This window comes from Mastigoproctus giganteus, chromosome 2, assembly GCF_048544385.1.
Source record: "Mastigoproctus giganteus isolate SK-2022 chromosome 2, ASM4854438v1, whole genome shotgun sequence".
Classification (NCBI taxonomy): domain Eukaryota; kingdom Metazoa; phylum Arthropoda; class Arachnida; order Uropygi; family Thelyphonidae; genus Mastigoproctus; species Mastigoproctus giganteus.
Genome location: NC_143576.1, coordinates 258,259,520 through 258,286,798, shown reverse-complemented (window position 1 = coordinate 258,286,798; position 27,279 = coordinate 258,259,520). Strand labels below are relative to the sequence as shown.

The 27,279-nt window shown below is 35.4% G+C and overlaps 1 protein-coding gene across 2 annotated transcripts in view; it reads left to right on the top strand.

Moving 5' to 3' along the window:
- The window catches only part of Ns1 (Nucleostemin 1), an 80,345-nt gene extending 53,113 nt beyond the window's left edge, over window positions 1–27,232 (top strand). For both annotated transcript variants that reach the window (XM_090369111.1, XM_090369110.1), the window contains exons 9-15: window positions 1,449–1,536; window positions 5,270–5,444; window positions 10,414–10,556; window positions 14,340–14,476; window positions 24,786–24,871; window positions 25,109–25,259; window positions 27,132–27,232. In XM_090369111.1, the coding sequence (XP_090225237.1) occupies window positions 1,449–1,536; window positions 5,270–5,444; window positions 10,414–10,556; window positions 14,340–14,476; window positions 24,786–24,871; window positions 25,109–25,259; window positions 27,132–27,226 (875 nt within the window). In that variant the 3' untranslated portion in view covers window positions 27,227–27,232. The remainder of the gene's footprint in view (window positions 1–1,448; window positions 1,537–5,269; window positions 5,445–10,413; window positions 10,557–14,339; window positions 14,477–24,785; window positions 24,872–25,108; window positions 25,260–27,131) is intronic.
- Window positions 27,233–27,279: the final 47 nt, after the last annotated feature.

Below are 27,279 nucleotides of genomic sequence, written 5' to 3'. Positions count from 1 at the left end.
TCTCTGATCGCTCACTGAGGGTAATGGTAGGTGGCTCTCTGTCTTCTAATTTTCTAATTTCTCCACTAATAACGTAAAAGGTTTCGAAGGATTTGAAAAAGACGAATCATACAAGTATGAAGAGGTTACAGATAAGATTGTAAAGGTTGCAGAGCTACTTCAGTTGGAGGTTGATGCCAAAGACATGGAGGAGTTAATAGAGGAAGAAGAGAAGGAATTATCTAATGAAGAACTTCTTGACTTGCAGGCAATGATAATAAAAGAAGAAAATACTGATGAAGCTCAAGATGAACCAAATAAGCAGCCGGGAAGCTTCATCACCAGAGAGAGATGGCAGTGGCATTTTGTGAAATTGCATCGGCAATGGTGAGGTTTTTAGAAGATGGATCTTGACAGCGAATGATTCTTAAAAGTTAACAGAGAGGTGAATGATAGATGCCTCCATAGCCAGGTGGGCAGGAGCAGCAGTGCGTAACACACGCTTCTTGATTAGATCGGGGTTCAAGCCCGTGACCACCAAATACGGAGGATGCAGAAAGGTCAAGGAATGACCACTGCATATCCTGGAGCAATATATGGCCTTAGTTGCTAATGCTCCTAAAAACCAAATAACAAACAAACAAACAGGTGAATGATATGCTTGCTTGCTACAAATAAATCTACGATGAAAAGAAAAAAGAGCCCCCTTCCAGTTATCTATTAATATGTTCTTTCTTAAGGTTGAACAGCTGACCCCTTCTAAATCTCCACAGCCCCCAACCTCCGTTAGTGATGTACTTATCAGTTGAAGACATCAGTTCTGGCAATGATGCTCAAGAGGTAAAACTTACTGACGTTGTGCCCATCTCCTCTCTCTTTTTTAAATTTATGCTTTTGTAATTTTTTCTGCGCATGAGATAAAAAATTGAATAAGTACAATAAATAATTCTATTTACATGTTCGTCGGACATTTCTTTTTTGATTCAATCAATTCAGTGAGCATGGCTGCGAATGCTGCACAAGCATGGGGGGAGATTCCGACTTACGTAAGTCGGGGAGTTCCTGTATTACACGTTCTAATTTCTTATAATAAGGACCCAAAATCTAGAAATTCCATAAGTCCAAAAAGTCTTTGCTCCCAAGCTTTCTGGATACTATACTATAAGGTCTGGTACTATACTGTCTTCATTTTAATTTATTCAGTTTTTCTCTTTTGCAGTTATAACCGTAGGATTAGGCTAATTTTGAGTGTGATATAATTTCAGCAGTAGTAGATGTGTGAATTTAGAATTTGTTTTATTCATGTATACCTGTGGCATCTTGCAAACAGCAGTCTAATTATCCATACTTATGAAATTCATAAGCTTGAATATAACCCATATAATATACCTGTTTTTAAATGAGAGTTATCTATAAAAACCAAAATGATCTTTAACAATGTATGAGATGAAACTTTTTAATATTTCTAGGTCTGCCTAATGTTGGTAAGAGTAGTATTATCAACAGTCTGAAGAGAAAGAAAGCATGTAGTGTTGGTTCTACCCCAGGAATAACAAGGTGAGGTAAAAAAAGATAACGCAACTTTCCTTTCATTATACACTTGAAGTGTGCCACTTGCATCTTTGCTGTTTGTTTTGATCACCATAGGAAAAAAAGTTTGAAACCATATACCTTGCCCATTGTAGGCTAAGTTCTGGATTATTCATGGAACCTACACCAAAAACTTTTTTTCCATTTTCCTTTCTGTTTGCAGATTTGCTAGTAAATGTCTATTTACTAGCCAATCTGCAAAACTTACAATTGGCAAATCTTCAATCTAGTGGAGTTGCATGAAAATTACCATTGAAAAATACGTACATATGCCATTAATTTCATGAATAATTTTTTTTTTTGGTAGATTATATTGTTTTATTTTACATTACAATACATAGTATTTTATTTATAAACTACTGCATATACCTTACAGAAAGTTGTTAATTCCTAATAATTGGATGCATGTGCCAAGTAATAAATGAAAATTTAAAACAATACTATAAAGTAATAAATACAGATCCACATTGTAAAAAAGTAATATTTAGGAAAAATGTTAAAAAGGGTAGTTATAAAAGTGACAGATCTCACAATGTGCCAACTAATAATAACATTGCAAGTATCCAAACCATCAAGATAGGTACCATCAGATTAGAAACATAAATGGCAAAGAAGTCACATTAGCAGACAAACTATATTGATATGATATCAGACTAGTAAACATCACAGAAGGCTAGATTACAGGTGAGCTGCAGTGAAAAATTAAAATTAATTTATTCTGGAAGCGAGATACATTGCAAGGAAGGTGTAGCAATAGCTTTAGAACTAGATTGGAAGAAAGGTTAATTGGCTAGAAGAATTTCCAGTAGAGTTATGTGAGCAAAATTTGATAGAAAGTTGGATGATGAAATTTGTCTATGCTTAAGAATCAGTTGAAAGCTCCAAAACAGATGAAATAGAAGAGTTCATTAACATCTTAGAAAAATATAAATAGTAATAGTATTAGAATTAGTAATAGAAATTAATAATGATTGGATTTTAATAATAGTGAAGGTAATGATAGTTATATCTACATGGATATGTTGGGAAAATTTGAAGAAAAAGGGAAACCTAACAATAACTGTTAAAGGTTACTAGAATTTTATGCAAGTCACGCACTCTTAATTGTTCTTAATTAAAAAACACAGTATTTCAGTATAAAGATAGTCACAAGTTTATGTGGAGGGAGCATAGCAAAAACAAGAAAACAATTATTGATTATATAATAATATTCCTTTATTTGCAAATATTGATTAGTTACATAAAAAATATTTGCACCCCAAGACAGGCAGGAGTTTATAGCAATGAAAAACTCCAGATAGAAATTGTTACATACAGTGGAATTTTTAATTTACACTCCAGGTAAATAGAAAAATTGTTAAGTGAAGATAAAGAAGAATGCAGTGTATTTTTTGGAATTTTCCAGAAAACAACTGACCAGATTCCACAAAATCATATTCCATGGATATCTGGCCAAAGTTTGACAAGCAAGACAAAATATAATTATATTATACTGTATTGTTATAGAAAAGATCTTAAACAACTAGTTGAAGATACAAGGGCATAAAGAGAATTTGCAAATGGAAATGATCATCACCTAGTTTTAAGCAAATTAAAAATAGTGATTTTTTCCAAAAATTAAAGATATAAAAAATGTTAAAATGGAGAAAAAATTAAAAAGATCTCAGATTTACTGATGACAATTAAATATAGGAAACTTTTATTTAGTGGTATTCCTGTAACAGATATGACTTTCAATGAAAAATGGCTAAAATTTAAGGCACTTTTGTAGAATCTACAAAAAAAAAATATGTGGAAGGCAGGAAATTTAGAATGCTGTGGTAGACCCAAGAAATGGAAAATTAGAGAGACAGAAAAATTTTTAAAAAAATTATAAAAATTTTTTATTCAATAAATCGAGGAAATCCTTCCTTATTGGAATATAAAGAAAGATGCAAGATTGCTAAGATGTGTGTGAAAGAAACTGAAGAAAAATCTTAGAAAGATATGGAATACAGTTATCAGGAAAGGAAAGAAATGTTTTGGTGTTTAGTTAAAATTCTCAGAACAGTGGAAAAACTATAACTAATGTAATAAAGTGATAATGGTGAAGTTAAAATAAAGAGAAAGATATTTTAGAAGTATGAAGTAAATAATGATTGGATTTGCTGAGGACATCTCTGAAGAAGAGGAAAAGATTGAAAGGGGAGAAATACTTTCTCCATTGTTTAAGGAGAAAGGACTGTGAAAATTATCAAGTACAAAAAGGCATCAGGTATAGATGAAATTGGATCTAAAATGTTGAAAACCAAGGTAAAAATAATATCATAATGGCTACTCATAGGAGAATTTTCTGTGACTTCTGGGTACAGTCTCTTACGGGCAGACTTCATTCCAGGCCTCATTAATGTGATAGATTTCCTCCATTATGAGGAAATTTTTTCCATCATCAGTCCCACATGTTTTGCCTATCCTGATCATCAGTAATGCTTTAATGCTGAAACTACATATGTACAATAATTTTGAGACTAGGTGTATACACCTAGCTCAGTGGGATCACTCCCTCCCAAAACTACTTAGCTATTGCTCCTTACCAGATATATTTGCATGAAAAAAAATTGTGCTTGGGAGTTGAGGTTGTCTGTAATATTGAATATTGTACTTAATCTGGTTAAATATTATTGTGCTTAGTGGCTAACTGCAACTCATAATTTCTCCAGTGTGGTTCTAGGATTAAGATAAATATCTGCAAAACTTAATGGCAAAACAAATCTTTATGAATCCATAGCCACTATGTGGAGATCTGAATATCACTTGGTTGTTGAGGTTGTCTGGTTCTAAGGTTGTAGCTGAGTTCAATTCTGTACGGTGTTTCAATTCTTTTTCTTGTTTGTTTCCTCCTCTAGGTGATAGTCTCTGAAGATGCATGGCTTGGGCTGAGGAATGTTCTTTGATACCAGTTAGTTGGATAGATGGACTTCAAAATTTTATTGTGAAGAAGATATTAGCTTTAAACAGTAAAATTCTTTGTTGAAACTGAGCATCTTGCTTCTTGCCAATAGTTGTGACCTGGAAATATTTTATAAAGAGGGCCCCTTGAAAACCACATTTGTGGTATGGTCTGGAAAGGACAGCAACATTAGAGAAAAAAATCCAAGCATGACAACATTAGAAAGTTTGGAAGACTGGATCTGACCTATGCACACACACACTCTAACTGAACATCCTTTGAATATTCCTGAATCCTTTTTTGTGAGTCTGCTATGTGACTCTCCCACATACACACTCCCATATCTCTGCATTCAATATGATAGTGATTTATTGAAGTCTCCTTGGTGTTGGATTACATTTTTCATAGGTTTGATTCTGTAGAAATAGTTAAAACCCCTAGTTTGTCTGACTTATTCAGCTATCTTCTCACCAATATCTGGTGTGAAAGGGATGGAAATGTGGTTTCCTGAATTTTCTTAGTTAGCGTTGAGCTTTCTGGTGCTTGCCTTCTGTACTTTTATTGATGATTTTCAAGGGATAGTTAATCTTTATGGCTGTTTCCTGAAAAAATATCTGGAATTTAAAACTGGCATGCTTCAAGTCATGTGGTTAGCCAAATAAGTTGTGCTGGAAAGGCAAATATAAATATACAACTTGTTTGTGTTTGAATTACTTACTGTAATTTGAATTTTATAAATACTTATCAAAATCATTGTTTTTGTGATTCTAGAGTAATGCAAGAAGTTCATTTGGACAAACACATTAAACTCCTTGATGCTCCTGGAGTTGTGATGACCAATGAAGAATCAGACCCTCTTCTAGCTCTGAGAAATGCAGTCAAAGTAGAAACAGTTGATCCAATTGCACCTGCTGAAATTGTTGTGCAAAGAGCCAATAAGGAACAGGTAAATATAGCAAACTGCAGATCTTCTCTGAGAAGAAAAATTTCCTTATCTTACCAGTCATGACCATTTTATTTATATGCATTTTTCACTTTTATTAATAATTAGCTGGCAAGCAGAATTACAATATTTATAGATATTTGTATTTATTCTATTGATCGACAAGATTTACTTTTGCATACCTGTAGAAATTAATATGAAGTTTATTTTCTCTTATTTTTTTTTTCAGACAGTTAAAATATTCATTCATATTGAATTCATCATGTCTTTATAGAATATCTTTGTAATATATATTCTCCTCTTTTCCTCACTCTCTGTTTGTAGGTAACTGAACAGCTGATAGTTTTAATAATAGTTAGTGCAGTTTATACAAGAAAACAAGCATGTCATTCGTGATATCCTTGTTTTCTTTTATTGTTATTCTCATCTCAGGAGAGAGAGAAATCTTATGATTGTGAAATGGCTGCCAATAATTTGCTGTTATCAGAACAAAAAATAGGCACTGAGCTCTATAATGCAAACAGGATAATTATTAAATACTCCATATAAATGTTTCAAATCCTTTGGTATTTATGGGCCCATCAAGTGCAGCATTGTCTATGCATTTCTGTACATAATATGATTGTTGCCTAGTAATGAGCAGGACTGTAGTAAATGCTCTGTTGTAAATGCTCCATCTTGATGGAGGTTCTGGTTGACTTTTCATTGATGTTGTGTACAACCCTTAACGTTGTGATCAGTTAAATGTTTCAGAGGCGTGAAGGAAAACAAAGTTGAAGTTTGAGTATGAGATGTAGGAAGAATGTTGTTTTCAGTTACTGTATTCTGATGGTACTGTATTTGATTTAAAATGCTGTTTTCTGTTATGTTTTGTCAGCCTTTCTAGTTTATGTTAACTACAGGTTGATAAACTTAAATTTGTTTTGCCTACTTTTTAAATCATTTCTATTAGTTATTACTTTTGTGATCACTTGTATAATCTGTTAATAATACTTCCAAAGATAAGATTAAAAACAGGTAATTTGCATAGCATAAAACATTACAGTAATTTGAGCACAATAAAATGTTATGTATATGTGCTCTCTATAATTTCCAAATTGTACATTACATAAGGCAATAATTTTTCATTTCCTGTTGAAGAGTGCTTGAATTTCTTGCCTACAATATTAAAAATAATAAAATAAGTTTATAGTTGCTTAGTTTTACTGTTTACATACAGCAGAATTAAATCTTCTCTTTTCAAGCAAAGCAAAGAAGGGTTTCAGAGGCATAAATGTCTTTGAAACCCTTCTCTATCCATAAATATGCACACAATGTTAAATGAGCATGTTATACTGCAGCATACATTCCATGTGTAAATTTACAGTTTCTGACATCAGTGTTGCTGGCAGATTTGAGCAGGATATATAGGCCATTTATATATGTGACATATATAAGTTGTTCTCAATACAACATGGACCAACCCAAAACAATATCTAGCATCGCACACTTGCACATATGAGCTATACCAGCAGACAATCCCTACAGCATCTTCTCCTAACCAAGGTTCATCGGTGTAAAAAACTCGCCTGGTGCAAAGAGCATGCAAGTTAGACGTTAGAAGACTGGAAGGTGTGCTGGTCGGATGAGTCATGTTATTTACTCCACACTGTGGATGGTCGTGTATGGATTTGGCGTGAACAATATGAGGGTCTTGATCCATCATGCATGGTATGAAAAGTGCAGGCCGGTGGAGGCAGTTGTAAGGTGTGGGGAATGTTTTACTGGCAGGAACTCGGACCCCTGGTATATGTGGAACAACGTATCAGTGGTCTCCTCTGTCGTCAACTACTTGCTGATTGTTTACCCCGCTATGTTACACTTTTTCCCAAATGGCGATGGTGTCTTTCAAGATGACAATGCGCCAAGCCATCAGCACTTATTGTGCAGGAATGGTTTGAGGAACACAGTTCTGACTTCCAGCATATCAATTGGCCTCCAAACTTCCCCCGATATCAATCCCATAGAGCACTTGTGGTATACTATAGAAAGGCATATCAGACATCTGAATACACCAATCACCTCCATACCTGCATTGCTGACCGCATTACACACAGCTTGGTTAGCCATACCTCCCGAATGCTTCCAACATCTTGTTGAATCAATGCCATGTCGGATAGCTGCTGTACTGAGGGCAAAAGGAGGACCTATGAAGTATTAGGTAGGTGGTCATAATTCAGTGATCACTTAGGATATGTCTCAACATTATATTCCCTATATACATTTTATGATTCCTTGAAATTTTTGCAATTAATTTTAAGCAAACATTAATGAATATATTAATCAATGACTGAACAATAATAAATGATCAATACAATAAATGTTTTAGTTTGAATAAGTTTACTAGGTTCATTTGTTTTGTTGCTTATGCTGCAGTTGAAAACAGGTATGAATAGAGTTTGGAAAAGGATTTTTTTTTTTTTTGTGCATGCTCTTAATGATATGGTAGGTTAGACTTGTCAAGCCCTTCATATTATGTTTATACAACATTAATGTTCTTTTAGCCTTAGCCTGAGGGTGGCAGAATTTTCTTGCAGCATGCCACATTATATTGGAAAAGCATTGTGTTGACACCTAGGGGCAGATACATAAAGTGCCAGAATCAATAACTGGCATACCTGGCACCACCAAATGTTTTTTGCTAAATACATGAAGGAATTTTATGCTCAGCACTTGTAATAACCAATGATTTTGCATTCACATTTTTAAACCTGGCAGTAAAAGTGAAATTTGTCTGGCTTAAAATTTGATTTTTTTTCATTTTTTTTACACATCAGGAGGTAGCCACAAGTGGCATGTAGACCTTTGGGTTGGCTGCTCCTATTTTAGCATATGGGACAGTCTTAGTCTGATTGTGTATACCATTCCACAGTTATGGGGTAAAATAGACTAATCCTTGATATGTCAGTGGAGAAGAGTCTATTGTTGGAAGGTAAGATAGGTTGGGACACTGAAAGCTTTTTCTGCTCAAGCTGTCATTTGACTAATGACTGGAACATGTCGGTGCTCACAAACAAAACCTTCCCAATCAGGCCAGTCATGAGCAGAAGGCAGCACTCAGAATACAACTTATCCAGATGGCTGGGAGGTACTTTTTTCCACAATCTTCCTGAGCACCACATGTATTAAAAACACCCTCTAATTTATTGACAAAATCTGACAACTGCAGTTTCAAGATGGAGATATGCTGGTAAGCTTTGATATTGAGTTAATATTTACTAATGTTTCTCTCCTAGAAGTCATTTCCTTCATCAGTAAAATTGCACCACCTATTGCAACTAATCCCCCCTTCCACTTCCTACAAATTTTGGGTCTAACAGCAGAGCAAGCCTATTTTTCCTTTGAAGAATTCTCCACTCAAAAAAGATGCCTGAGTATATGGGGGACCCCATTCCCTTTTGGCTAAAATATATAGGGCAGATTTAGAATGTTTAGAGATTGATAATTCTCCCCCCCCCCCGCTCAAATATGTTTAAAATTTGTGGACAATATTTTCTTAATTTGAAGCCACAGCAAAGAACATAACCTCTTCCAAAACTGTATCAATAGCCTTGATAGAAATATTAAATTTACCACAGAAAGAGGTATAAACAAGCACCTTCCATTCCTAGACGTTTGCATTAACAACAAACTCAGTATCCCCATGTTAAAAAAATCAATGAACACACTGTCTGTTTTAAATTTTAACTCCAATTACCCTTTGTCAAGTTGAGGATAGTAACTGAGGTCATTAAAATACCAGATTCCATTAACTAAGAGTTTGCACACCTTGCAATTTTGGATCAAAAATTGAATAACATCACATACATACTGGACCATAACCAATACCTTATAAATATGATTACCAAAATCATTAAAAACACTGAACAATTTTTGCAGTCCCCTTCCAGTATACAGACCCTTCAAACTGACCCAATTCACATTCTCATTTCATTCTTGAGGTGGGGATGGGAGAAACCATCAATAGATTGGTACCGAAACAATATTAACATTTTGGGTAGAGGAAATAGAAACCTAAAACAACACTTAGCCCTCCCCTCCAACAGACGAGAGATGTAACCTATTATGCAGGACAATGCTCTGGATGCCCCAAATTTAGATTGATAAACACGTTCAAATTGATGCCCAAAGTGACATACAACATCACGTGTGATGTTGCACATCATCAATCTGAATATGGAGCAACTCTTGAGGACCATGTTTTCTTCATCTTGAATCCCAAAGAGCTGAATGTTGCTCACCAGTAAAAGAGGAGAGTTTTCCTTTGAGTATTTTTTTACAAAAGAATTATGAGAAAACAGTTTACAGAAACATTGACAGAATCAACATTCTTCCCTCTCCCCCACTTCCTGAATAACTCTTTTGACCATGTGACCATGATGGAACTAGCAATAGACACCAAGCCACCTATCAAGAACCAGAAGTCAACTTCACAAGTTGCAGTCACATTATTCAAGAAAACCATAAGATTACCATTATAATTTCACGTGATGGCTGGAACAGAACAACAACCCACAATCTTGACATCATAGATAGCCAGGAAGATGAATGAGTTCCATGATCCACTTCCCCACCCGCTTCGATGCTTGGCATGGTTTGCAACAAAGAAGAACCAATTAACTCCTTCCTGTGTGACTTCTCTCCACCCACTGAAGAACATGGCCTCTCATCTATCCTCTCTGTCTTGGGACTGTTTCTTCCTTGCCTTCTCATTCTCTTTAGTTTCTTTGTGTCCAGCAAGATGTAATTGGAGGATCCTGTAGATAGTTCTCATCATGTAGATGTCTAAACATCTACATGATGCTCATAAACAATAAACTATAATTTTGTCAGTTTATTGCGTGGAGTTGTTTTATTACTATAAAATTATGAAATTTTTAATTTTTTTTAATAGTGCATTTACTTTTTAAACTGAACACAGTTTTCTTTTTAGCTGATGCTGCACTATCGTGTTCAAGATTTTTCATCTCCTCATGAATTTCTCAGTATTTTGGCACGAAGAATTGGTAGGCTTAAAAAAGGAGGAATACCTGATTTAGAAGCAGCAGCCAAAAAAGTTCTTAATGACTGGAATAGGTAGAGTAAAGTTTGTATGTAACAGATATTAAAGTGTGTAATTTTTTAAAATTATATAAAGTTAATTTTTTTATAGGTTAGGGCTATTGTGAAAGTGAATGGATATTGACTAGTTGCACTGTTTGAGAGAAAGCAACAGAATTACAGATGCTAAGGGTGCCTCTGTAGCCAGGTGGGAAGGAGCAGCAGTGCGTAGCACACGCTTCTTGATTAGACCGGAGTTCGAGCCCATCACCACCAAATACGGAGGATGCAGAAAGGTCAGGGAATGACCACCGCATATCCGGAGCAATATGGCCTTAGTTGCTAATGCTCCTAAAAACCAAATAACAATAACAATACAGATGTCTTACAAACTGAATGTTTGCAAGATAAAGAGTGAAGTAAGTCTGTATGTAAGGAATCATTAATTAGTTAGCATGCAGAAAAACTAACTGGTGTGTGTTTAAAAAAAATAAATAAATAATAATAATAATAAACACACATGCGCACACGCACACACATGCTGTATTCTAATATTAGTATCTTCTCCTGTATATATGGAATTGAATGCTTTGCATTTGTTGACTGTTTAATAGATGCATGTTTTGTGACCATCCTATATATTAAGGCATCTGCCTGTTGGCATGTGCCATCAGTTTTTTATTCAAATTATGATTTCTCTTGAAAGGGATGGTTTTCTAATTAGTATATCTCAAAAGAGATTCGCTGTAATGTCTTTTGTATCAAGAATTCTTGACAAGAAATATGAGAGTGGAAATGTCAAAATAAAAACTTGGGAGAGGACTAAAGTAGATTGTGCCCCAGCACAAGCCAGGCATTTTAAAAAATGTCACATGGAGAAAATACTGGTATAATAGCAAGTGAAAGAATTGTCTCTAAGACTGTCATGAATGGCCTAAAAGCATATCAATCTCATTAGAACTTCTTTGACTAAATACATTAGATAAAATATGCCTAATATGGGCTAATGAACGTGTTAGTTGGACAGCTGGGCAGTGGGAATCAGTAATCCTCTCTGAGTCTAAATATATTCGTAGTGGATTGGATGGGAACTACTTCATTCAGCATAGACCCAGCAAAGCTTATCACCCTGACTGCATTAACTGAACAGTAAAGTTTCAATTTAGCTAAATGATTTGGGGATGCATAACAAGCAAAGGAGAGGGCAGCATACACTTTTTAAATGATACTGCAAATGGTGACTACTACAAAAAAAAAATAATTAAATTTTTTTTTAAGAGGATTCTTCTGCCTATTACTAGAGACTTCTTTAGGAAAAGAGAACTGCATTTTCCAGCATGACACTGCTCCTTGCCACTTGACAGGCAGTGTTCAGTACAGCATGAAATCATTTGTACCAAATAGTTTATTGTTTTTATACACTTTTTGCATATACAGTGGATTCCAGTTATTTGGGCCACCGGTTAATCGGGGCAGCCGTTTAATTGGGGAAAATCTTAAAAAACAGAACCCAATCAAGAAAATAGTCAGGGTTTACTTCACTTAATTGGGACAACATGCCGTTTAATCAGGGCAGGAGACCACAGCACTGGAGATCTGGGGCAAATCTTAAAAAACAGAACCCAATCGAGAAAATAGTCAGGGTTTATTTCACTTAATTGGGACAACATGCTGGGGCAGGAGACCGCAGCACTGGAGATCACCCTACGATTGTCTCTGACCGTACCACGTGATTTGGTCTGATTTCTGGAGGTCACAACCATAAAACAATAAAAACAATTAGCAGTCACCTGTTTATTGGGCTTTCTGTTAGCGCAATCTATCATAAACGGATAGTAAACTCGATCTTATTGAATTTGCGATAATACCGACAGCGAATTCTGTGGGTTATTATGGTAAAATGTGTTTACACTTCCATGAAATCTTAAATCATATAAAAAAATTAATTTTCATAATCTTCTCTTCATTCCTATTTTTAAAGATTCGTAACTTGTTATTCCGTTCTCACTTGCACGTATCGTGTTACTTGCAATTTGTGTGTGCCGGGTTCTTTGTTATTGATTGCTTCATCTTTTTACTGTTTTGAATTTTAACCCCCACCCACAAATGTCAGTGAATGGAAATGTCAACTAGTTAGTATGTACATATTACAATACTTATTAATTATTCCGATTTTTATGTATCATTTAATTTTTTAATTGGTAAGGTAATAAAGGATAAATTTGTGCTTAATATATCTTTACTTTTATAGCCTGTGGATAATATTCCTCCTATTTTCGCTAATTAGAATCGCTGTTTAATAGAACTAAAATTCAATTCACAAACGTGATCACAATGAACAGCGCTTACTATACATTGTATAGTGAACGGCTTTACTTAGGTGACTCCATCGTAACGTGATTTGATTGTATAGTGAACCAATTGTAAAGCTGGGGTCCATTGTACTTTTAACTTTTTTTTACGTGAAACTTCGGATAATTGGGGCAGCTGCTTAATCGGGCCAAAGTGCACCAGTCCCGATGTGTCCCAATTAACTGGAATTGACTGTATGTGCATAAGTGCCTGCTGTCTTCACCCTGTCTATCTGCTCCCTTGCATGAACAACTCAACTCCCAGTGAACGGATTTTCGTGAAATTTTATATTTAGACTTTTTAAAAATATCCAATGAGCCATTCCATATTTAATTAAAACCAAATAGAAATCTAGCAATTATTTCATTTTTTCATAAAACTGTATGGGGAAAAAAAATAAATTCATAGATTAAATGTAGTTTTAATGCAGTATTTTTAGCTTTAGACGGTCCATGCATGCCTTTGTGTTTTGTTAATGTAAAACTCGTGAATGTGATGTCACTTGTGAATAGAGACATATATATAGAGAGAAAAAAAAAAATACTAAAGAAAGAGTATTTTGTGTGGTCTGATAGCAAAAAATTAAGGGTTATCAGAACAATAGTAGAGCAATTGAGGATGGATGATAAGAGAATGTTTGTTAAATTTTAATCATCAGTCTTGAAATGAAGAATGCAAGTGCAAAGATAGTTGCCAAAAAAAATTGATTCATGACATGTAGTGAGAACAAGTCTACATTGACCTCTTGATCAAGCAGAACCGAACTTTTCTGGGTAACATTTACACCAGAAAAAGTAGTTGTTTCATGTATTTCCAAGAAAATTTCTCTTGCTTATGCACATAGTCCTATAATATTATATGTGGTTAGCATACTAAATCATAAACTCCTGCAGTAGGTATGTGATATAATGGGGTGCCCTATTAGAAAGTATGCATTCAAGGACACCTCTTGAAAGTTGATGCATTACTTTCTTTCTATATAGAGTTTGTGTTAACAAACATAGAAAGAAGTAATGCATCAACTTTCAAGAGGTGTCCTTGAATGAACACCCTAAGGCAGCTTTTCTCAACTGGGAGTTCATGGATCCCCAGGATCCATGGATACATAAAAAATAATTGTTTTATCTAACAATTATATAAAATTAAGTAAATTTCCTTATGTGTCACAAGTAGCAGCCATATTGGTCTCTGTATTCAATTTAGTGTGCATTCAGATGCCGCTTGCTTTGACTTACTGGTAAAAATGAGCTAGAAATCACATCACTATTTAGTCTGTTTACTTCAGCACTTGCTTCTGGACTCGTTGAAACTTTCAGTATGTGATAGTATGTTTTTTCAGTTGTGTGGTCTGTAATAAGGTAGGCACAGAATTGGGAGGGTATATTCTCTCTCTCTCTCACACACGCACAGCATATAAAATTATAATATATATATATATTCTATATACTGTTCTTGTATATTTTTTAGTGGAAAAATTAAGTATTATACCCATCCACCTGAAAGTCACACACTTCCTACCCACATAGAAGCTGAATATGTTGCACAAATGGGAAAGCCATTTGATATTGAAACTCTTCTGCAAGATGAAGAAGCTGAACTGAATGGTAAGTTAGCATATTTAATTTGCACATTCTCATTAGAGAAATTATGAGTTAAATTTATTTCAAATTGTTTATGCAGTATCTTTGCATCAGCAAGGTGTGAAAGATGCCTATTAGCATTATCCAGGAGTAACAAAGTTTTATCAAAGAAAACAGGAAACTATACTTTTAATAAAATATAGTTTTCTGTTTTCTTTTCAAATATAATAGTGTTAAGCTTATGGTCTGCATAAAGTTTTTTAATGAAAAAGGAAGTCCTTGGGTTAAAAGTTTAAAAAGAATTGTTCTTTATATCACTTCTAATGTTTTTTGTTGCTTCTTGATTTCGCTTAATTTTATTGTTTTTGAATTATTTTACATGCCAGAACTTATTTTTATATGGTGATTTGTTGTAAAGAAGGTCAGGTTTATGTTGCTTGCAATTCAGTGCAAATGGAATTAGGTTTCACTTACTGTGAGTTGCACAGTTAGTGAGTCATGGGAGAATGCTTGGATCATGAACTACACACAGCAGTCATACCTGGCCATTAAACATAAATGATCAAAAGTAAAGAAATAGTGAGTATGTGGGACATGATTAAATCATGTAGGGATCTCAATCTACAGCTCCATCATATGTCTAAGAACTTTAAACTGCAAAAGGACGTTACTAAATATAAAAATATATAAGTATTTTTGTAATTGACTGCTTGAAGTATGTCAAATGAAATCTCTATCGAATTATTGTTGTTCATTTTGTTTTGAACAGCCTTTTAAGGGTTAATTTGAAATTCATTATGTTGATGGGTGTTTTTGTCCCTATAGCAACAGGCCAACTTTCAGCTGCCACGGATTGGGCTTATACTCATATTAAGCAAAGGATCATGACATTCACAACCATGTCAAATACAGGCAGTCCTCAGTTTATGGCCGGTTATGTTCTTAGGAAAGTGCTATAAGTTGAAACGATCTTCTCATAGGAACAGTAATGCAATAAGGGGTTTCTGACAAACAAGGATCTAATATACATGTCAATACAAAGAGCATATTTAGTCAACTTTTCTTCATATATAAAACACAATGGTGAGAAATTTCTGACTTGATTTGGTATGAACACCGTGCACAAATTTGCAGCTAAACAAAAAAAGAAATGCCTTTATCACAATCATGATATCTGGAAGGTTTTGTTAGACTTCTTTGAGAAATCATTTGTAAAGACAATGTCCTTTGCTGCTTTTTTGAAGAAAGTATCCAGAAAAGTTTATCTAACCTCTTTTCACTGTGAATTACTCTGTAGCATAAGCATCGAATATCATTTGTTGATCTTGATGCCATGTTTCAAGTTAGGATCCATTTCTTCAAATTTCCTTGCCATCTTCTAAATATTTAAAGGCATCACTCATCTGCTTTGTTGTCATGGTGCCCTTGTTCTTGTTTATACTCCAGCATGACCACCAGGTTAGAGGAGTTTACAATAAATTGATAATTTATTGTAAACATTAATCGTATTTAGCAGTCATGGGCTTAAACCCCAGTTCACTCAAAGAGCGTGTGCTACTGCACTCTTGCTCCTGACTACTCAGTTGTGATTCACTCTCACAAACAGTATGATCATCTGACACCTCTGCTTCTTTAGGGGAAACAAGGTTTTCATTGGTCAGGTCTTGGGAATGAGAGGAAAGTAGTTCCTGAATGTCTGCTTGAACTTCTAACTGCAGTTGATCATCACTCTCCAGAACATCAGCAGCAGTTTCTCCCATGTGGTCTTCAAATCTCAGGAAACCAGAGACAATTTCTGGCCACACTTTTCTATAAGTGACATTGAGGTTGGATTTGTTAACCTTTTCCAGAGTACATATGTATATATACAATTCATGTATGGGGCCCTGTACCAATATGTACTTATCTTTATCAAGATCATTTCAAGTACATTTAAAATAATTACCCATTTATGTACAGTACATGCTCCATTTCTTATTAACATTTCTAAATAATTGTAGACAATTTATAATAGGCAGCAGCATGAAAATAGTGTTTAAAATCAGAGATCAAATATCAACCATTGTTATCTGATTCTAGTTTATAAAATCTGAAATTCTGAATTCAGATCCAAAAGTTGATGAAATTGAATGAAGTTGTAGAATGTTCCATTCCAAATTGTGCATTAATGATAATAAATAGTTTTATTTCTGTGTTAAGAATCTATGCATTTTTAACTTATACATATTATACAAGCATTACAAAGTGTGAACGAACTTTGGACAGTTACAGCATTAGTTTCACCAGTGATACAACATACAGGACTGTCAAACTTATCAGATTAAAAATTTATTCTTTGCAATTTGCTTTGTAAATCTTAATACAATATTGTATATTCCTGTTTGAATATTTGTTATTAATTATCTTGTATCATACTGTTCACAATAAAAATCATTTCATTGGGCATACTATATATATGTTGAGGCATCTTACACTACAGAATCTTGGCATTTTGACTGCTTTGCTATTAGTAGGGCTGCATGGCTAAGTGGATCATGATTGGAATATAGCACTGGATGCATTGTGAGAAACAGACAGCATTTGGAGGGGAAAGGGTTTGTTCAAACAAAATAAAAAAATGGCAAATTGAAAGGAAAGTACTTTATATTGAATGCTTATAATTTCTTATTAGATTTGTTAAATCTGAAGCTGTGGGTGTTTTTGATATTTTGCACTTACCAGCACAAAATGGTGAATGTGACTTCCTGCTGTACAGTTCATTCACAGTCTTTTGGAATTAGTAATACAGTAGGGCCTGCTTTTCAGCATTCTGCTAATATGGTGATTATGAGAAATTGTTAGCGAAAGGGGAGGGATAAGGAATTCTTGACATATATAAAAGCAAAGAAGATAAATACAAACCAGATCGGACCCCTATGTAATGGACGTCGGATAATATTAGATGCCTCCAGCTGAAGTTGCAAATGAACTCAGCAGTTATTTTGCATTGCTATTTACAGGAGGAAAAAACACTTTAGGTCAATGAGAAATTATGGAAGTGAAGTTGAAATAAATGTACCTACAGGCCAGTCAGGCTCCTGGGGTTGATGGCATATACCCTATAATCTTAAGGAAGGTAGCAAGTGAGTGAATTGAACCATTGAGGATAATTATGAGAACATCACTGGACTCAGGAGTGATTCCATTGGATTGGAAAAGTGCCAGTGTGTCTCCAATACATAAGGACAGTTCTAAGAGTGAAGTGGGAAATTACCAACCGGTTTGTCTAACTTCAGTAGTACGGAAAATCATGGAGACAATGAAGTGAATTTTTGAGACACCCTGTATAAATGCAAAGAAGAGAAGGACAAACCAGATCGGACCCTTATGCACGAGATGTGGGATAGTATTAGATACCCCAGCTGAAGTTGCAGATGAACTCAACAGTTACTTTGCATCGATATTTACAGAAGAAAACCCCTTTTTGTCAATGAGATATTATGGGAGTGAAGTTGAAAAATATATAATTAATGATATTGAAATTTCAGATGATTATTTAATAAAAAAAAAAACTTTCGAGCCTACAGACGAGCAAGTCTCCGGGGTTGATGACATATACCCTATAATCTTAAGGAAGGCGGCAAGTGAGTAAATTGAACCATTGAGGCTAATTATGAGAGCATCACTGGACTCGGGAGTAATTCCGTTGGATTGGAAAAGTGCCAACATATCTCCAAAACATAAAGGCGGTTCTAACAGCATAGGAAAATTACTGACCGGTCAGTCTAACTTCAGTAGTAGGGGAAATCATGGAGACAGTGACCACGGGTGGAATTCAGGATCATTTAGATAGAAAATGGAATTTTAAAGGATACTCAGCATGGTTTTGTAAAGGGAAAATCGTGTTTAACTAATCTGGTTAGCTGTTTTGACCAGATCACTCGATAGCTGGACTTGGGGAATAATTTTGACATAGTTTATTTCAGAAAAGCATTTGACTCGGTCCCATAGGAGCGGTTATATTATATATACTTTATATATATTTTATAAGCTGGAACAAGTTGGAATCACAGGGAAAATCCTTAGATGGATAGCTGGATGGCTTCAGGGCAGGAGGCACACAGTTGTGATAAATGGTTATTCCTCAGATTGGGTTGATGTAAGAAGTGGGGTTCGCGAAGGATCAGTATTAGGACTACTATTGTTTTCTATTTTCATAAATGACATCGATGTAATTTCTGTTCCAGGTAAAATAATGGAGTCACTGGTTAAAGATGCATTGCAGGATCATCTAGACAAGACTACAGCAATAATTCAGACATGGCATGGGTTTATTAAGGGAAAGTCTTGCCTGACAAATTTCATTGGATACTATGATGTGGTTACAAAGGAACTGGATGTAAAATAATTTTGATATCATATATTTGGATTTCAAGAAAGCTTTTGACACTTGCACATGGAAGACTACTGTACAAATTGGGCAGAACGGTATTAAGGGTAAGTCACTACAATGGATAAAAGGGTGGTTGAGTGGGAGAAGACAGAGACTGGTAATCAATGGATGCTGCTCTTTGGGGACTAATGTTATTATAGGAGTGCCACAGGGTTTGGTGTTAGGCCCACTGTTGTTTTGTATATTTATCAGTGATATTGATGAAGGTATATCAGGCTTAGTGTTGAAGCTTGCAGATGATACAAAGGTTGGCAGGGTTGTTAATGACAATAATGGTAGTGTGCTACTGCAATAGGATCTTGAAAATTTGGGCAGATGGGGGGGGGAAAGAAGTGGCAACTGAAGTTTAACCTTGACAAATGCAAAGTAATGCATATGGGTAGAAGTAACCCAGAGGAACGTATCAACTGTGGTACTACACTTAGGGTGGTAGGAAATGAAAAAGACCTAGGAGTAATTATGCAGTCAGATTATGAAGTTTTCTGAGCAATGCAAACAGGCTGGAAGAGCAGGCCATGGGGTTTTGTCAATGATATACAGGAATTTTGCTAGCAGGGAAAAGGAGGGATTATCCCTTTGTATAAGGTAATGGTCAGGCCTCACTTTAGGAAGGATGTAGATTTGCTTGAGCGTGCACAGAGTAGGGCAACAAGATTGGTGAGAGGAATTAAGGGATCCTCTTACCAAGAGAAGCTTGAGTCTGCAAATTGCCGCAGCTGGAGACTGGGCATCTGCGAGGTAATCTGATTGAGGTGTATAAGAGCACAACAATACAAATGGCCCTCAGTCCCCAGCAGCTTTCACTCTCCCTCTTACGGCAGCGAGAGGATCAGAGTGGAAGCAGAGGGTGCTAAGAATCTCTGGGTACGACCAGGCTGCCATGCACGGAAATTGAACTTGGCCTGTTATAACGTACGATCACTCATCGGTGAAGACAGGATATTAGAGCTGGAAAAGGAATTAGAAAATGTGAATTGGAATATCATCGGTTTGGCTGAAACAAGAAGAAGAAATGAATCACTTATAAGTTTATCAAGTGGAAATCTGCTGTACACCAATGGAAACAGTGAAAGGAGTGAAGGTGGAGTTGGGTTTCTGGTCCATAAAGATTTTAAAAACAACATTTTGGAATTCAAAAGTACATCACCAAGGGTGTCAAGACTAATACTCAAGATTTCTAAGAGGTACAAGCTAAAGATTATAATGATTTATGCACCAACATCGAGCCATGATGATGAAGAGGTTGAAGAAATGTACACTGAAATTGAGTCTTCTAGATGAGCAGAAAACCCACTACACTATTATTATGGGGGACTTCAATGCTAAGGTTGGAAAAGGGCAAAACAGCGCAGAAAGAGGAACTATAGGAAATTTTGGAATTGGTGAAAGAAATAAAAGAGGTGAAAGACTTGTGGAATTTGCAGAATCTCAAGGAATGTCAGTAATGAACACTTTTTTCAAGAAAAGGGTGAACAGAAAGTGGACATGGAAGAGTCCAAATGGATTAACAACTAATGAAATCGACTTCATCCTCACTAACAGAAGATATATTGTGAATGATGTTACCATCCTGAATAAGGTAAATGTTGGAAGTGATCACAGAATGGTAAGATGTACACTTGATATAGATGTAGGAAAGGAAAGGAAAAAACTGACTCGAGTAAATAATACAAAGGTCTTTGAGATAACAGAGGAGGAGAAAAAGCAGTATGTACTGGAACTTAAGAACAAGTTTGAGCTTCTGCAGACTGCTCAGGACCAAGATATCGACGAGGAATATTACAACTTTCTGAAAGTGATAAAGCCCAAGAAACCTATAGGGAAACAGAAATCCAAAGAAGAAAAAATTAGTCAAGAAACACTTCTCATGATGAACCAAAGACGACAAATGAAGAGCAAGAAAAACACTGACAGGGAGAAAATTGAGTATACTGAGTTATGCAAAGCCATTAGAAAGAGACTCAGAGAGGACATAAGAAGATTTAACACAAGAAAAGTAGAACAAGCATTAAGGGAAAACAAAGGATTGAAATCAGCAGCCATGAGCAGTAATACAGAAAGACAAATGATACTGAAACTGAAGAATAGCGATGGTGTACTTATAAACAGCAGAGAAGGCATAATTCAAATAGCAGAAGACTACTATAGAGAATTATACAAGGAGCGAGGGAATGATACCAGCAGTGGGGAAGATGGATTGCAAAGTAGCAACACCTACGACATACCCGATATTCTTCCTGATGAGGTAGAACATGCATTGAAGCAAATGAAGAATCGGAAAGCCCCAGGGGAAGATGAAGTTACTGTAGAGTTGTTAAAATTGGGAGGAAGAGACATAACACAAAAACTGGCAAGGCTCTTCACAAAGTGCATTAGAAAAGGTGTGATGCCTAAGCAGTGGAATAATGCAATCATAGTTTTGCTGCATAAGAAAGGAGATAAATCAGAAATTGGAAATTATAGACCAATTAGCTTGTTATCCCATATCTACAAGTTGTTCACAAGGGTCATTACTAACAGATTAGAAAGAATACTTGATGAGAATCAACCGAAAGAGCAAGCTGGCTTTAGGACAGGATTCTCAACTATGGATCACCTTCACGTAATATCACAGCTAATGGAGAAAGCAAATGAATATAAAACACCATTATGCCTGGCATTTGTGGATTATGAAAAGGCATTTGACTCCATACAGCATAAGGCAATGTTTGGGGCACTGGAAAGACAAGGCATAGATACTCCATATATTATGATTTTGAAGAAAATATATGAGAGTGCTACATCCTTTATTAGACTAGACAAAGACAGTAGGAAATTTAAAATCGAGAAAGGAGTTCGACAAGGAGACACAATATCTCCGAAGCTGTTTACTGCTGCCCTTGAGGAAGCTTTCAGAAGATTAGACTGGTCGCAGAAAGGAGTCAATGTGAACGGAGAGTACCTAAACCATTTACGATTTGCAGATGACATTGTGGTCATAAGCCACGATCCCAAAGAATTAGAGGAAAATCTTAATCAGTTATGCACAGTTAGTAAGGATTTTGGACTAAAGATGAATATGGCTAAAACAAAAGTAATGATGAACAAGTATGCCACGGAAAGGGAAATAATGATTGAAGGAGCAGTAATTGAAAAGGTGGAGTCATATACTTATCTGGGACAAGTTATTAGCTGTAATAATGATAAATGGCTGGAAGTCAAGAGAAGAATAAATTTTGGATGGATAGCATTCAGGAAATATAGTCACATACTGAAGAGCAATATCCCAGTTTGTCTGAAACGTAAAATAATGAATCAATGTATACTCCCCACCATGACTTATGGAAGTGAAACTTGGGCACTCACCAAAAGAATGGAAGAGAAGCTAAAAACTACACAGCAAAGAATGGAACGAATTATATTGGGAATCAGACTGTTAGATAAGACACATGGATTAGGCAGCAAACTCAAGTAAAGGACATTCTTATCAAAACTAAAGAACTAAAATGGTCTTGGGCAGGACACATAGCTCGAAGACATGATGACAGATGGACTAAGAAAATAACAGAATGGTACCCAAGAGGAGCTAGAAGAAAACCTGGAAGACAAAGGCGGAGATGGACAGATGAAATTCATGAGTTTTTGAGTAGTAAATGGATGGCCAGTGCTCAAAACAGAAGGAACTGGAAAGTTGCTGGAGAGGCCTTCATCCTGCAGTGGATTGAAAATGGCTGATGATGATGATGATGATGAAGGCCTTGAATGGGTTGATCATGCTGAATTCTGATGGGATTTTTCCACTTGTTCAGAGTGCGAACCTAAGGGGGCATAAATTCAAATTGAGGAAAGACAATTGGAGAATAGATATGCAGAAATTTGCCTTTAGCCAGCTGGTGGTTAATTGCTGGAACAAACTTCCATCTGTTGTTGTGGAAGTTGATAGCTTAAATAAATTCAAGGAGGAACTGGACAAACGTTCCTCTGAACGTTTGTCCAGTTCCTCCTTGTGTTATTTTTTTTTTTTTTTTTTTGGCTGATGCTACATAAGCTCATACGCTTGCTTTCTTGCATCACTCACATGCCTCTATTCAAATGATTATATTAGGGCCACCTGTAATCTCTTACATATATGTATTATGATTGTAAATTGTGTGTGTTCTCTGGTCAATTTGCCTGTTTTGCTGAACGAAAAACCTTGCTGTCTATGCCTGAGGCTGACTAATTCATCCACGGAGTGCAAAAAGCCCACTAAAGTTCCTCGCATTATTGATGGGATTCGAACCCTGGCCTTTTCCACCCGGTGTGGGAGGATGGTGATGATACCACTGTGCTACCGTGCAGACACATGCCTCTATTATTATTATTACTATAGAGGGTGTGATGTCTAAATTTGCAGATGATGTAAAGATTGGTAGAGTAATTAATGATCACCACCAAGCAGAGCTTCTTCAGAGATGGTCAAAAAAATTGCAGCTATGCTTTAATCCAGCAAGTATAAGGTATTGCACCTGTGGAACAGTAACTCCAAAATAACATACGCTTAGCGGAGTTGAACTAAAGCCAGTAGTGGAGGAAAGGGACTTGGGTGTTACGATACAGTCAGACATGAAGTTCTGCGAGCATTGTAGACTGGTTGCAAGGAGGGCCCATGGTGTCCTGTCAAAGATTTATCGAATAATTGCTAGTAGAAAAAAGGATGTCATAATCCCATCCCATTATATAAGGCTATTGTTAGACCACACTTGGAATACTGTGTTCAAGTATGGAGACCACACCTAAAGAAAGACATTGTGCTTGTTGAAAGGGTCCAAAGATAGGTATCTCGCCTGGTGTGATCGGCAAAAGGGCATCCATGTGAGGAAAACTTTGAATATGTGGGTTGCAGAGCTTGGAAACTAGGCACCTTAAAAAGACCTTGATTGAGGTCTTTTTAAGGCTCTGAGAGGCATATGCAAAATGAATGGGGATGAAATTTTCACGGTTATAAATGATTCTAGAACAATGGGGTAGATGTTTAGACTGGATTGCAGGAAGTTTTATTTTAGTCAGCGAGTTATAAATTACTGGAATAAGTTACCTACATGGGTGGTAGTAGAGGCTGACAGTTTGGGGAAATTCAAAGGTCAGCTGTATAATTACCTAGAGGAGAAGGGAAACACATAGGTCTATTTCCTTTTCTCTTATTATTATTTAGGAAGTGCAATTCTTATCATTTTTTTTTTTTTTTAAACCAAAGGTTTAAGATAAATGAAACTAAAATGAGTTAAAGTTTATTGGCAATTAAATCCAAAACAATGTTCTTGAGCCATGTTTAAGATTTGATTTTTTTTTTTTTTTTTTTTGTGTGTGTGTGTGTGTGTGTGTGTGTAAATGTGTTGGTACCAATAGCTATGTTGTTTTTCTCTTATATACAAATATTTCTGTGACTCACTTAAGAAACAAAATTTGTGAACTTGGGATACCCCACAGCCATAGGACAGCCTGTCATTCTTGTTTACTGCTGCATATTTATCTTGAGTAAGAAGGCACAGTTGACTGCAGACACTGCTCATCTTTTGGAATTAGCAGGAGTTGCACTTTGTAGGTTATCTTTTCATTTCAGGGCAATAGTGGCAGCAGGGTTATCAAAATGATTATGTGAGCTATATGAGCAGATTTGTATTTATGGTAAGTTGGAAATTAGTGTTGTAACAGACAATATTACTTTTATGAAAGTAATAATTACACAAGACTGCCGAGATGAAATCAAACTACATGGCTGTGTTAAGCCATTTGGTAGCAATATACATATTAATACATTTTCATTGTGCATGCAAGTTGTTTCCTTAGTATGGCAAAATGTTTTTTTTTTTTTATTAGGGTGAAAAATAGTAGTTTATGGCATTGGCTTACTATTAGAGAACTTATATATTTTTTTCATAGTTCTGCCTGTTGTGTTGCCAAGTGATGCTGTTCTTATTGAGTCTGTTGGCCCAGATCCTAAGATGGATAATGATGAGAGCTCCCAGGTGAGTTTTAAATTTGATGATTTAAAAAAATCTACTCAAAATGAAGCACAAAGTGGATCCACTAGCATTTTCTCACTTAATTCTATAACAGATTATAATTTATAATTAGCAAAATATAATATCCCAGTTTGAGATCATTACTTTCTTCGATATTTTATGAACACACATTGCAAGTGTCATGCTATAGCTAATGATTTAATATAATTAAAATTCAGTTATAATTTAACTTTGTTTCAGCTGCCAGCACCAAATATGACTGTTACCATTGAACCTGCAAATGCTCCTCCAGTAGAGGCAAATAAAGAGAAATTAGCCCCCCATAGTCTTCAGTTTAACAAAGAGAGGAAAAAAGCATTTAAGAAAATGAAAAAGAGAAGAAAGAGAAATGGTAAGTAACATATTAGAAATAGTCCTGTTATCAAGTACACAAACACCTGAACCCAGTTACCTCATATATGATCAGACTGAAATAAACAAAATTTAAAAAAAAAAAAAAACATTAATACAACCACAACTAAGTTGATTGCCTTATTTCTTGAAGTTTGCAACCCTGTGGGTAGGGGGACTTAATTCTTTACTAAGAAAATACTGTTGTTCTTCAGAGTTTGGCCTGCTTTGAAGGTATGAAATATAGTTACGAGGCTGTGAAAGTCTCACACTTAATAGAGCAAACAGATTGGGAGGTGGGAGTCAAAAACAGAGAGCAGGAGACCCATCAGTTGCTACTTAGGGTACAGTGAAAAGTACAGAACTATGATGTGTTGCTAAAATTCAAAAATAGTGTGATAGTAGCATATTAGTTCAAGGCTGTAAGCCTCTTCTTACTGTAATATTATCCTTTTAAAAAAATAATAATGACTGGATAATATGCTGTAGTCTAGTTATAACAGTTACCAAGTCCAATGGTAGTAATGTGCGGACAATAGAATACAAAAAGAGTGGGTAGCAGGCATAAAGTTCGCTTTGGTTAAAATGAGTCTTTTGTATGGTTTGAAGCAAATAACTTCGCTAGTAATGAAAACATTGACTTCATTTCTTTAATACCATTCCATCTTTTGATAATTTGGGCAAGGGTTTGCCCACAAATGATAGAATTGGAAAAAGGTTGCTATTGCCAAATTAATGTAAGTGTTTTTTTCTCCCTTCAAAATATCAGTGCATAGCTATCAAAATCTTGGATAGCTTATTGAACACATACAAAGTTATAGTTCATAACTTAATGCTTTTTTAGATCATTAAAGTTTGAGTCTACATAATGGAAAAAAATTTTGTAACATTGAGCCATAATTCATCCCTTTTCACTAAATAATATTGTGAGGAATACTTCATTAAGCAACTCATGTTTTATTTTAATGCATTTCCTGCAACTGTGTTTTTATTATAAATTATTTTATTTTTACTCCATTTTGTTAATCACTGTCTGTCTATAGCTGTCTCCAAGCATGTTTTTCATTGTAGTCACTCACAGCTCTGTGCTTAGTCTCTGCTATGGAGTGCACTTTGACCAACCTGTTTTTCTTAGCTATATATATTTACATGACTGACTGGTAGCAAATAAAGGATTTGATAATCCATTTTTTTTGGGTTATCAAGCAAGGATATCCACAAAAACATAAATACATTATGAGAATCTGTCCCGTTTGTATGCAACTGCCAAAAATTGGTTGGCTGAATGAACTGGCAAGTAAATGTTAGAGGCTACAGGAATGACAAAGGTTTCTGGTTGAAACAAGGCAAACTGCCAATCAAAACAATTGAAGCATGCTGATTTAGCACTAGCCAAGGCATCTGCTTTCTGAGATTCAAAAGGGATAAATAACAGTAGGCTACCTTCTAAAATAAGGAACAACCAATACTATGGTAATTTAGTAACGAGATGTAATTAAGTCAAAGGAGACCAGAAAAGCTGACCGAAAGTGTTTTGTTTCATAATTACTATGCACCTGTTGCCCTGGTTGCAATTCATCAGCCCTGTCCATAACACTTGCCAGGTCTCCCCCCTTCCACTATATATATTGTTCATACATGTGTGCATATTTATCCACATATGGAAATTTTGTAGACAGTTCAAACTATGCTTTTTGAAAAGAATTGAATCCACATTATACCAACAGTTTCCTATCAATTAACTATTATTGAAAACTGTAAATTCTGTTCTCCATAAATTGTCCTATATTTTCACTATAAAGTATTAAGAGAAAGAAGCTTCTTTTACTATGAGTGTTACAAGTGCATAACCTAAATGTTTTTTCTTTTCCAGAAAAGGTGGCTACTGCTCTGTCGGATTCTTTGGAAAGTGCATTGGCATCTTTCTCAACAGAAAACAATTACAGTTTTGAAACAGATTATTCTTGAATCCTGTAGTGACGAAAAAAATAAATAAAATAAACTAAATGCTTTAATAACAA